The sequence below is a fragment of the Balaenoptera acutorostrata genome, chromosome 18 (assembly GCF_949987535.1).
Source record: "Balaenoptera acutorostrata chromosome 18, mBalAcu1.1, whole genome shotgun sequence".
NCBI classification, from domain to species: Eukaryota; Metazoa; Chordata; class Mammalia; order Artiodactyla; family Balaenopteridae; genus Balaenoptera; species Balaenoptera acutorostrata.
Genome location: NC_080081.1, coordinates 60,067,831 through 60,081,308, shown reverse-complemented (window position 1 = coordinate 60,081,308; position 13,478 = coordinate 60,067,831). Strand labels below are relative to the sequence as shown.

General features: G+C 37.7%; 1 protein-coding gene across 1 annotated transcript in view; it reads right to left on the bottom strand.

The window, feature by feature from the left end:
- The window catches only part of LRRC63 (leucine rich repeat containing 63), a 45,807-nt gene extending 36,471 nt beyond the window's left edge, over positions 1 to 9,336 (bottom strand). Inside the window, exons 1-3 of the mRNA XM_007187059.2 lie at positions 9,252 to 9,336; positions 2,633 to 3,310; positions 2,088 to 2,156 (exon numbers count right to left, since the gene is read on the bottom strand). Of these exons, the coding sequence (XP_007187121.2) occupies positions 2,088 to 2,156; positions 2,633 to 3,310; positions 9,252 to 9,336 (832 nt within the window). The remainder of the gene's footprint in view (positions 1 to 2,087; positions 2,157 to 2,632; positions 3,311 to 9,251) is intronic.
- Positions 9,337 to 13,478: the final 4,142 nt, after the last annotated feature.

The window sequence follows — 13,478 nt, the reverse complement described above, 5'->3', positions numbered from 1 at the left end:
GGGAGATGGAGGTGCAGAGGTGGTTAGAAATTCCCTGACAGATCTCTGAAGGATCTCAGGATGCTTAAACTCACCTGGGAACTTTTCAAAGAGGGAAATACCAGAGTGGAATAAACTCCCTAAGTCAGAAATGATAACATGACTTGTTTAGGTCTATGATGTGGAGAAGACCCGTGGTTAATTTATGTCACAGACAGGGATAGGGAACTGCTGGAAGGGTAGTGTGCTCAGAAAGTCTTATGGTTGCTGTAGTTAATGATACTACAGTGTATATTTGAAAGTTTCTGAGAGAGTGAAGCTTAAAATTTCTTGTCGCAAGAAAAAGTTGTCAGGTGATGGGTATTAACTGAATTTATTGTGGTAATCATTTCACCATACTGTATATTCATGTATCAAATCATTATGTTGTATACCTTAACTTTATACAGAGTTGCATGTGAATTATATCTCAACACAACTGGGAAAAAAAGAGAAAGTTTTTGGCTGGAGTGTTCTTCTGTGTATAATCTCCTACTAAACACATCTGTGAATCATTAATTTGTTATATTACTTTTTCTGTTCTAAAATTTTATATGACTCTAATTTTTAAAAACAGAAAGTCCAGTTCTCTGACAAAATTCTCCAACTTTTTATTTTCTTCAACATAGTAATCATAATTATTTTAAAATCCTTGTTTGAAAACTCCAATATCTGATCCTATGGTTCTCATTCTTTTGCCTCTTTTTACTGGTTTCCAGACCTTTTATCCTGTTTTTAGGATGCCTTGTGATTTTTAAGTTTAATGCTGGACATTGTGGATGAAAATTTTAAAGGTTCTGGATAATATTATCTGTCTCTAATAAGTGTTAGGTTTCTTCTTCAACTAGGCAGGAAGTACCACTTTGATTTATCAAGGATTGGTTTTGAGTTTTGTAGGGGATAACCTATTTTAGTTTTGTCCTTTCTCCTAGAGCATCATTCTTATTCCCAAGGCATAGGTCTTCTGGGTCTGCAACTGAAAGCCCAGTGTGTTTACCAAGGCCTCTTCATTTCAGCAGAGCTTGAACTCCAATTATTGTCTTCTGTGCAACTGTCAAAATCTAGGCTCACTTCCTTAGCATCTCAGCTGATGTTTTCTGCTGTGTTTCTTAGCGTATTGTCCTGTACATGCCCAGCTTAGAAATCAGCCAACACTCTTAAGGGAGTTTGTATGCAGATATTTGAATTCAGTTCTCTCCTCTCTGATATATTACCCCTCTATCCCAGCTATCTTGTCAACTCTGAAGTCTGACTGCTATCTCCTCAATCCAGTAAAACTATCACCTTCTTTCTACCTGTGCCCTGTTCTCCAACACCACAAATCCCCTCAGGCAAAAGCCAAGGTAAATGTACAGCTAATTCAGCTTCTTTCAAAGATGGTAACCACTCAAGTCATGCTTGCAAGGGTTACTCTCCAGTAACTTCAATGGTTATTTTATATATTTGGGGGCAGCTTTAATAACTGATTTTGGTGGGAGGGTTTGTCCAATGCAAGCTACTCAATCTTGGCTAGAACCAAAGTCATTAGGTTATTTAAAAAACTGAATCTGATCATTCTAATAGCTGGAACTCCTGTGGGTGTGTTTCTACTGCTTACTATTTCTGCTGGTTTTCATTCATTTTGTTTTTCTTTGTGTACCTGATAATTGTAAATTGTTTACTACACACTGTATTTGTGAAATTGTTTATAGAAATAGTGTGAGATGTAGGATGATGTAATCTTTCTTTAAAGATGATTTTTCATTTGTTTCTGCTAGGTAACTAAGGTCAAAGCACTTAAAACAGTGCTGGCACATGGCAAGCAGTTAACTGTCATGATTGCATGTCTATCTTCCCCATCCAGACTAAGAATACTCCATCTTTTATGTTCCCAACATCAGTACAAAGTTGGGTTTATAGTCAACACTCTAAAAATAGTTGCTGAGTAAATAGCTTAAGGAATGGAAAATGAGGTGGGACATATGTGTGAATCACACACATATACACAAACACACAAAATCACAAATACTTTTATGGAGAGATAATCATATATACAATTTTTAAAAGAATGATATAAACCTAGCATTTACCTTCACATACGCTCAGCATGCTTTGCTTTGGGACACTTTCTACATGTTCATATTCTGTTACACGACTTTCTAGGGAAAAATTAAAAATAAGATAATGTTTAAATTCGTGTGAAAATTCATGTTGAGGGTATTATGACTTCATTATAATTGTTCATCATTTAATGAATTGAGGTTATCCATGGAAAAGTGCCCATGAAGGCATCCATCAGCACTGGCATTATGCTTCTAGAATTCATCTAGACCACCTTACGGATGACTGTTCATTCATACTGCTCCTTTATATGAGCTTTTCTGATCCTTTGAACTGCTTTATCTGGTTCCCATCACCACCATCTGGGTGGAGTTCCCAGTTTGCCCTTGGCAGACCTGCAAAGTCAGGATTTCTGCTACTGCATTCTGCCCAATATATTAAATGTACAGGTGAAAAGGGATCCCACCATCCCATTCTGCAGACCCAAGGGGGAACCACCATATGCTTGGATGCCTTCTCTCCCTTTTGCTCTACTTGACCCCGTTATTACAGACCATGTTCAGACTGGATTTACCTATCACAGACTGTCTTAGAGGTTTCCTTGGTAAAACTGGCATCGGTATGAAAATGGGACCTGGAAAATCATTAATATTTAGCGTCACCGTACGACACTGTAAACGGTCAGACTGCTGACTTTCAGCTTTAACAGGTATAGTCCTCGGTACAGGGAATGGCACTGCTGCACTTAAACGTAACAGGGGCTGCTTAAAAGTATAGGTACTGCTCTTTTGTAAAAACTGGTCAGAATGAACTTCCTTGAGTTTGGGAGTGGGCACTGAAGAAGAGACACTTGGAAGTTTGGAGAACTCTGAGGAGAGAATCAGAATCTCTTTTAAAATGTTAGCATAAATATTTGTTATTTTTAATGGCTCTTCTGATTTTCTGGAACTTTGCATCTTGCTTGTTACTTTCCCAAAAACTCGACTTGAAGCTGAACGACACTTGGGAAAAAATATGGAACCAGTAGCAGTCTCTGGAATGTGCCAATAGACATGCTTAGAAGATGTTTTGGTTGTCGAAATAGTAGTCACTCTTTTTTGTACACGATGATCAAGAAAGAGATTTTGAATATTGACAGGGGGTTGTGACTGATCTCTTGGAACATCAGGAAAACTAGTTTTATCTCTTTCAAATGAAGCGGTTTTATCTGGAATGAACTGTACACGTGGTAGCTTAGTTTCACCAGTCTTTCCTAAACCAGAAAAAGAAAAAATAAAGCAGAATTAGATTATGTTTATCAAGGTGTCAGGGGCAGAACTATTAATGTCTCAGCATTTATAGCTTTCCTTTTTTCTTTTTTTCTTTTTTTTTAAGAAAGTAGAAGCCTAGTGCTTTTTTTTAAATTAATTAATTTATTCATTTATTTATTTATTTATTTATGGTTGTGTTGGGTCTTCGATTCTGTGAGGGCTTTCTCTAGTTGCGGCAAGCGGGGGCCACTCTTCATCGCGGTGCGCGGGTCTCTCACTATCGCGGCCTCTCTTGTTGCGGAGCACAGGCTCCAGACGCGCAGGCTCAGCAGTTGTGGCTCACAGGCCTAGTTGCTCCGCGGCATGTGGGATCTTCCCAGACCAGGGCTCGAACCCATGCCCCCTGCATTAGCAGGCAGATTCTCAACCACTGCACCACCAGGGAAGCCCCCCATAGCTTTTCTTTATCCACTCACCCTCTCTCACCTTATAAAAACGTTTCTGTATACACTCACTCAGCTATCAGGACTTTTGCTTACCTTACTGGGATAAAGTTTGCATGAACAATTGGAGAATCAGGAAGGCTAAATTGTATTAGATTTAGAAAGAGTAGGGAGCTACTCCTGGAAGAACAGAATGGATGAAGAAGAGTAGGACATAAAGGGAGATTTTTGAGCAGTTGCCACTAAAAACTCTGGCAATATGGAGAGGTAAAAATGACTCAGTGAAGTTTGGCTATTTATCATTTATCATTATCGCTTCCTCATTTGAAACTTCTTTGAGCAAAGATTTTACATTTCTTTTCTTTTTTACATTTCCTCTACCTTCTGGCATTTCAGGGGGGTACAGAGACTGATGACTGATTCTCACCTTCACTCTTAACACCTTAACTCTTTCCCACTCCTAGCCACACCTATGAAGATACCAGAAACTATGAGTTGGGGAAGAGAAGTAAAAGAACAAGGTGGAAGAATCTATCATGCCCCTGTTTCCCTTGGCTTGTCTAAAAATTAGCAGACCGAGTCTGAGCTGGGAGAAAGGGCAAGGTTTAATTGCATGCTAGATGAAAGTGTTGATTTAGATTGGACTTGTTTAATATCTAAAAATGAGACAAGGCTAATAGATGAAAGTGACTAGAAAAGCCTTGGTAGAGAGATGAGTGCCATGTGAGTTTAAAGGGCAGTAATAGGAGAAGGATAATGTTTGCTTCCTGCTTATATGGAACTTATCAAAGCTAGCTCATTCCATAAAATGGTTACAGCACCATCTTCAACTTTCCTTTCTCTCTCTCTCATATTAAAACAAAACATGATAACATGAGCAAAATCTAGGTGATGTCAGGTGTGGCAATGACTTTTTTTCTTAATTTTTTTATTGGAGTATAGTTGATTTACAATGGCGTGTTAGTTTCTGCTGTACAGCAAAGTGAGTCAGTTATACATACACATCTATCCACTCTTTTTTTTTAAGATTATTTTCCCATATAGGTCATTACAGAGTTTTGAATAGAGTTCCCTGTGCTATTCAGAATGACTTTTTAGATATGACACCAAAACAACAATCCATGAAAGAAAAAATGGTTAAGTTGGACTTCATTAAAATTAAAAACTTCTACTCTGTGAAAGACATTCTTAAAAGAATAAAAAGACAAGCCATGCACTGAGAGAAAATATTTGCAAAACGCACATCTGATAAAGGACTTGCATCCAAAATAAAGAGCTCTTCAACTCAACAATAAGAAAACAAGCCAATGAACATAGCTACTCCAGCTTTTTTTTTTTTACATCTTTATTGGAGTATACTTGCTTTACAATGTTGTGTTAATTTCTGCTGTATAACAAAGTAAATCAGCTATACATATACATATATCGCCATATCCCCTCCCTCTTGCGGCTCCCTCCCACCCTCCCTATCCCACCCATCTAGGTCACAAAGCACCGAGCTGATCTCCCTGTGCTATGCGGCTGCTTCCCACTAGCTAGCTATTTTACAGATTGCCAACAAACACATGAGAGGATGCTCAACATCAGTAATCATTAGAGAAATGCAAATCAAAACCACAATGAGGTATCACCTCACACCAGTCAGAATGGCCACCATCAAAAAATCTACAAACAATAAATGCTGGAGAGGGTGTGGAGAAAAAGGAACCCTCTTGCACTGTTGGTGGGAATGTAAATTGATACAGCCACTATGGAGAACAGTATGGAGGTTCCTCAAAAAACTAAAATAGAACTACCATGTGACCCAGCAATCCCACTACTGGGCATATACCCTGAGAAAGCCATAATTCAAAAAGAGACATGTACCACAATGTTCACTGCAGCACTATTCACAATAGCCAGGACATAGAAGCAACCTAAGTGTCCATCGACAGATGAATGGATAAAGAAGATGTGGCACATATATACAATGGAATATTACTCAGCCATAAAAGGAAACGAAACTGAGTTACTTGTAGTGAGGTGGATGGACCTAGAGTCTGTCATATAGAGTGAAGAAGTCAGAAAGAGATATTACTGTATGTTAACACATGTATATGGAATCTAAAAACAAAAATAGTTCTGATGAACCTAAGGGCAGGACAGGAATAAAGATGCAGACGTAGAGAATGGACTTGAGGACGCGGTGGCGGGGGTGGAGGGCGGCGGATGGGAAGCTGGGACGAAGCGAGAGAGTAGCATCGACATATATACACTACCAGCTTTCTTTTGATTAGTGTTAGTATGATGTATCTTTCTCTTTCCCTTTACATTTAATCTATCTGTGTTTTTATATTTAAAGGAAGTTTCTTGCAGACAATATATAATTAGCTCTTGTCTTTTATCTACTCTGACAGTTTCTATCATTTAACTGGCACACTTAGACCATTCACATTTTAACGAATTACTGACATTGTTGGCTTAACGTCTACCACATTTGTAAAGTTTTCTATTCATTGCAGTTGTTTTACTTCTTTGTCTTTTTGAAATCTTCCGTTCTCTTTCTGTCTTTTCTGGTTTTAGGTGAGAATTTTATGAGTCAGTTTCTCTCTTTCAGTTTCATTCCTTTCTTAGCATATCAATTATACTTAGAAAAAATTTTTTAAAGTGGTTGCCCTAGAGTTTGCAATATACATTTACAGCGAATCTAAGTCTACTTTCAATAAACACTACACCGCCTAATGGGTATGGCAAGTGTCTTTTAACAGAGTAGTCCCAATTCTTCTCTCCATTCCTTATAACACCGCTGTCATTCGTTCCATTTATCCTTGTGCTATAATCACCCAGTACATCGTTGCTATTCTTGCTTAGAACAGAGACTTACCTATTAGATCCAGTGAGATCACTTATCCTTCTCTGACACTCTTCTTTTTTTAGGTAGACCTGAGTTTGTTTTGTTGCTCACACGGTGTGGAATACTTTCTCTTACTAACCAATTTAAATCATTTTCCTTTTCCAAAGTCTACCTTAAACCTTATACAATCCATCCTTCTTGATTAACACAACCCATACTTACTGTTCTCATTACTTAATTCAACAAACATTTAACACCTCCCATGTGCTAGCTGTACACATAGTGCTGAGGGTACAATCACACAGCACAAACCTTACTACCATCAAAGATCTCATGATTTAATATAGAAACTAGGCAGGTAAACAGTTACACTAGAGAATAAGAGCTCAGTAAGGGGGTAGATAGGGGATACTCTGGGACCATAAAGGTAAGCAGTCTGACTGGGTGTAGAGAGAAGAGGTACTTAGGGAAATCTGCCCAATGAAGATGATATCTGTCTTCTCAATTTAGACTTCCCTATTTTCTGATACATTTCCCCATCCCCATGATTTCTTTTCTTTTTCTTCTAGTATGTTAAAATTCCACCTTTCCAATAGACTCCTCTGCCATCAAAAACTACATGGGTCTCCTCTATAATTAAACATATTTCATTTCACTTTCACTAATTCCTCAAGTCTTAGTTCACACCCCATTCCTGCCCCAGGGTTACTCACATTTATGAAATACTACTGTCTGTACCATTAATTGGGCATAAATTCTATGCTCTTTGTATTGTTATTTAAGGTTCTTACTGTATGTGTATCTCATCTTTAGAGTTTAACTAAAGTTCTTGAAAGGTCCTGAAAGGCAGGGACCAGATCAATCGTGTCATTCATTCCCTACAGCATTTAGCATTGTATGCAAACTGCAGGTATTTATTTCAGGTTTTTATTTCAGTGTTTGAATATTCATTTTTATAAATTGTATTTTGGTCATTTTATAAAGTATTCATTCATTTATTCAACGAGTATTTTGAACATTTACTATATGCAAAGCACTCTGCCAAGAACCTTTGGAGACACAGGATTACTAATAGTTAAGGTCATTGAATCTCCAAGTTGCCAAAAGCAGGAAAGCCCCCCACAAAAAAGAATTGTCCAGCCCAAAATAGCAAGAGTAAGAAACTCTGTACTAGAGGATAAACTTCAACTAAAAGATAAACGGAAAAACAACAACCAAAGAACTGGTAGTGAGCAGTATATCTACATAACTGTGGGTATTATTATTACAGAACAGATTGTAAATTCAGAAATGTAGAACATTATAGAAATGTAGAAATGATACAACAAAAGTTGGTAGGGAAAGTGAGAGAGGACATTGGATGTAACATAGGTATGTTGATTCACACATCTTTAATAGCCATGGATCAAAAGGTAATGATTTAGCATTGTAAATCAAGTTACAGACTAGGCACATTTTAACAGTATAAATGTCGACATTAAAATAATTAATATAATCAACTAAAATCAGGGGGTAGGGGAGACTGAAAAGGGGAAAGAAGAGGAAATATGCTAATTTTACCATTGCTGATAAGTAAGGAGTTAATAAATACCATATACAGAAATAGAGGATTAAGGGTATTATATAAAGTTATAATCATAAAAGTGGCTCATCTTTACTTCATAGCACTTATCACAGGGTAATTTTACATTTAGTTGTATGATTATTGGATCCCACCAGAGGGTAACTAATAAAGAGGATTGGCAGAGTTGGTTTTGCTCACTATTATATCTCCAGTTCTTAGCACTGTACTTATAAATACACTCAATTCTCATGATTTGTGGCAGTTCTGTTCTGTAGTCTCAGTGAGCACTGAGTTATCCAACACTGAACCATTACTTCTTGGGAAAATACGGGGTTAGGTTCCTGCAAGCCTCTGGTCTCAACATTATCAGCAGCCAATCAATACATAACCTTGTTTTATATGTGCTTCTATTTAAAGACACTTTATTTAATATAGATTGTTCATTCATTAACATTGAACTCTCAGCCAACAACACTGTAACTCAGGCCTGAAGGAAGCTTCTCTAAGGCATATATTTTCTCCATAAGGCACATAACAGCCTTCTTGTACTATACCTAGGGGCTATTTTAGACTGTTAAATCACCAACAAAAGGTACAGAATTCAGAAAACATGGCACTAACTAGACCAGGAAAAGGGCAGTTATTTATAATACGAGAGCTAAAACAGGAAGGCACAGCCGTATCTTTCTTTGACCTCAGCTGGGAATATGTGTGTTTTCAATGCCCTGCATGTGTCCGAGAATTATCATATATACCCCCCTCCTGCACTGTTTCACTATTATAAAAGGAGTGAGAAAGAGCTCTATATACTGCTCCAAAGTGTTCTTCATGATATATTTTGGGGCTAAAAAGACAAAATATAGTACAGTGTACTGATTGGGGGGTTATAAATAGATTCTAGCAGTTAGGTAAATTCACTCCTACAGAATCCACAAATGATGATCAACTGTACTTGTAGAAATGAATTGGATGTTACCATCTTACCACAAACATTTGTAAGTTGCTGGGTATTGGTGAGTGTCTTTAACTATTGTGATTCTGAGCTGTGCAGGTTGAGAAACTTCTGTAAAAAATAAAGTTAAACATCTGAGTAATGCACATACCTGCACGGGCTTTCTTCTGACATAAAGACAGCTTAGGGAGATTTGGAGGTAAGGGTCTTCTAAGAAGTTGTGGGTGGTTTTGCATTTTACTAATAAGCACTGTTTTTCACAGCTGTTGACTGAGAATTGAAAAGTTTTTGAATATGTTTGAATTGTTGCTGAAAAATAATTCATTCGAATCCAGATTACATCCTAATGAAACTTATTCTGCACTAATACTATACTGGGTCCAAGCAGAATTCCTATAAAAGGAAAAGAGGGTAAGAAAATAATTTCTTAAAACTTCTAGAAAGAATCTAAATAAAATTTAGGCTTATAATTAATACAGAATTTAAAAATACATATACTGTTACCAATCAGGATCATTCTAAAATTTCACGTTAGCAAAAAGTTCAGTCAGTGTTATTTCAGCTAGTAAATACTGATTTTCCAGAACAGTAGAAATGACACTCATTTTTTTTTTCTACCTCCAAAATATTATCAGTTTATAAATTTGGAAAGAGTTTTTGGTCAAAAAGGTGAGGAAGTCCTTCCATGGCCTCTGAAGACCCACAATACCTAACTCTTCACAAATAAGTTGTTTCCTTTCTGTAATAATGACTTATTTTAAATTTCAACCACTACACTTGGGCCATAACTATTTAACCCAAAAATAAAATGGTCTTCAATATAATGAGATTTTCCAGGATCGCGGTCCCAATTAGTACTGTTTTAGAAATGATGCCAGAAGATAGAACCAAATAATGTGTGCTTAGTCGGGACAATATCAAAGTGCCTGGGACATCACTATTCCGTTGACAGTCTAGACGGGTACGCTCTGGAGCTGCACAAATGGGCCGCTTTATCCCCCCAGGATGACTTGCACAGAAGCACTCAAGGTACGCTTCCTGGTAGTACGTCCCACTTGATGCCTGTAATTTTCCGTTAGTATTGGAAGAGATGCTTGGAAACGTTGGACTCGTACGCTTTCCTTTAGGGCAATCAGCTGCTTCTCAAAACAATCAGCTTTTCCTTTTTTTTAATCTCCTCTTCCTGGGAATTTAGGCAGGTTAAGGTCAAGTGAGGTCGCAGGTCTTCCCGCGGTATATGCTGTCCGGAAAGAAAGCACCCAGGCCACCCTCACCCACCCGCCAGGTGCGACCCGAGGCCAAGCAGACAGGCCCTAGCAACCGGAAGCCCATAAACCCGTCCCGGCCGCCGGATGCGCAGGCGCAGGGGGGAGGGCGGGGCCAGGCGGGGAGCGCACCCGCCCGCGGAGCACTGCGCAGCCGGTCCCGCCCCACCGGGCGGCTTGCGCCGAGCCCACTAGCCTTGCCCAGCCGCTGTGCCGGGCTGCAGGAGAAGCCCGCTCCACGTGCACCTGCTGTACGGAACCCCGTGGTGACAATCGTTATTACTGTTTTTATTCTTAATGACAATGACCACTATTATGTATTTACTTTCCTCGCTTGCAGGGTGCTTAACTCGGGTGTCTAGGGTCCGGGCTGACATTCTTTCATGCTGCACTTCTGCGCAGCCGGGTCCCGGGGCTGATTTTACAGGGCCCACGAATAGCGAACATTCTGTTTTGTTTCTCTTCCTTTAATGCAACCTGTTTTGTCTTTCTGATCTTTTAAAGTTCCTGGATGAATAAGAAATGTGTAGGCATAGGGGCATTAAGGATCCAAGAGAGCTTTAAAAGAAACCCATTTCTCACTGTCCTAGTTATTTGTTCTGACTATCGTGTTGTGACTTGTGTCCTGTGTCATGTTGTTGATGAACCTGTACGTACAGTGATCGATACATCGTGTGTGTTTGCATGTATGCGCATGTGTTTCTCTGGAGATTTGACGGAGAAAGTGCGAGAGAGAAAACTCATTAGGTAGGTGTGTAAATCCCAGCTCAGAAAGTGAAGTAGATGGAGCTATCTTCCAGTCTTGTGTTTTGTTTTGTTTTGCTTTATTTTGTAAGTACAAGTGTAGGACCTTTAGTACAGTTGTTGGAAGATGAGACTTGTTTGTAAATCTTTGTAACTTTGGGGATCTTTCAAGATTTACTCCCTAACCAAATCTTCCTTTTTCTTCTTAGGAACAAGCATATATTTTTAAACAGTCAGTGAAAAAAGTGGAAAAGTAAAAAAGTATTTCATCAGACTCTGGGAAATATTCTGCACCTTGTTTTCCTTTGCATGTGGTTTCTTTTCCTTGTAAGATAACTATGTCCCAATTAAGCTGCTGCCCAACACCATGAATTTATTCCACTTTTAATCCACCGCATAGATTAATTAGCTTCTCAGAAAGCTAAGAAAGTCGACAGTAGGCAGATCTGTTTGCTAGGTTTTGTCTCAAGTAATATTTGTTGTGCATATTTTGTAAGTGTGAAAAATGTTTATATTTTTAACCATGAAAAATATTTATGTTCCAATAGATAAATTGAGTCAGGTTCCTATCCTCTTAAAAGTTGTTTGAACCGTGAGAACTGCTGGGATTCAGTTTTACTGACCAATGCTTGGCCTTTAAAATTTATGCTTTGTATTGCATAGTCAAAATCAAAGCGATGCACTTATCAGTAGTTTTTTTTTAAATGCTTTGTCACACATGGAATCAGGCATCAGGCTTCATTCCCTGCAGATTTCTTCTAGCAAATAGCAGGCAGAAACTAGGGCTGTTTAATATGTAACCTCCTTAGGCGTGAATATTTTGTCTTCCACTACTTACTACTTCTGTTACTTAGCACCAAACATTTAGGTAAATGAGATCGTGATTATGAAAATTCAATTCATGGCTTGGTGTGTTTTATATGCATATATCAGTTTTTCTAACACAGATTACGTGCTTCATCTATGGAAATGATGTACAAGTGCAGGCCGTATTTAGAAAGTACACATCACATTCAATTTGGATTCTTTTATTATTTTTATTTAATTTATTAATTTTTAAATTTTGGGGGGAGATATTGCTACCTCAATCTCCTTTTCTTTTTTAAAAATAATCATGTCTCTTTAAATAATACAACTCCCTCTGATTTTAAGGGTCTCCACCTGATATGCAGTACAGTCAGCCTTTTTGTTTGTCGCATTAGCTGTGTGATGAAGCTTGTCAAAGTGAACCACAGCACTTGTAGCAGACTGTATTAAGGATGCCACAGTAATGGTGAGCGCCAAGGTTGTGTACATTCTGCGGTTTTTTTGTTTTTTTTTTAATGTTGCTAAAATGAGATAAAAGCCTTATGCACAAGCAACCCTACCCACCCTGCAGGTAATGCTATTGATTTTCCTAACGAGTGGGGAGTACTTGGGGAATCTCAGATTTGCTATTGGTGAAAGGACACAGCTCTGTTGGAATGGTGTAGAAACTGTTGCTGGAAATCTTCACTATTTTCTATATACCGCTCTGTTTGTTTTCCTTTTAAACGGGATGGAGGTTTACAAAATAGTTTGGTCAGTGTAGATTTAATTTAGCATTTTACTTTATGGAAATAACTGCAGTGATCTGTATTTTTGTGCTCATATTAGTTTTTAGAAGTTCTTTTAAAAAAATAGTTATTTTTGAGAGCACATTGAATAAACTGTTGAGTCCCCATGGTAAACCAAGGCACGAAAAGCTTTTGAGAAAGAAGTATTTTCTTGATCTGAGTTTACCTGTTTTCTTATATATATACTGAGAAATGTCTTTACTCTTCACCAGTCACAGCGGCTTAAATGTATACTTTTATTTCATGTGTTTTCATGCTGCTGCATAGAGAACAATTTTGTATTTCCTTAAATGTTAATAAAGATATTTTGAAGAAGCTGCTTTTCTTTTTACCTCTCCTATCTCATTGCAAAGACAAAAACTTCGTTTCTGTTCTTAATTATTTTGGGGCCGGTTATTTAGTTTTTTCTTTTTGTCTTTCAGGATGATAGTCCTGGGATTTTTTTCAGAAAAATCATTTTAATAAGGAAAGGTCATGCAACCTGCATCATGGAATTAAGAAAAATTCCCAAACATAGTGAAAGAACAATGTCTATCTGTTATAAAAGCATATTCATGAATTCAGCCATTCATTCCAGAATGATTTATTGGAACCTGTGTGTAAGGCTCTATGCTAGGTGCTAAACTTTAAACTTTATTAAAACAACATGTAATGATTCATTTGAGGCTTTATAATTTTAGACATTAGAATGAAATTTTAAATCTTTTCAAAGTCTTTATTTATCTATAATTATGGCTACTTGAGGTTTTTAAATTTTTTAACATTTTTTTATTA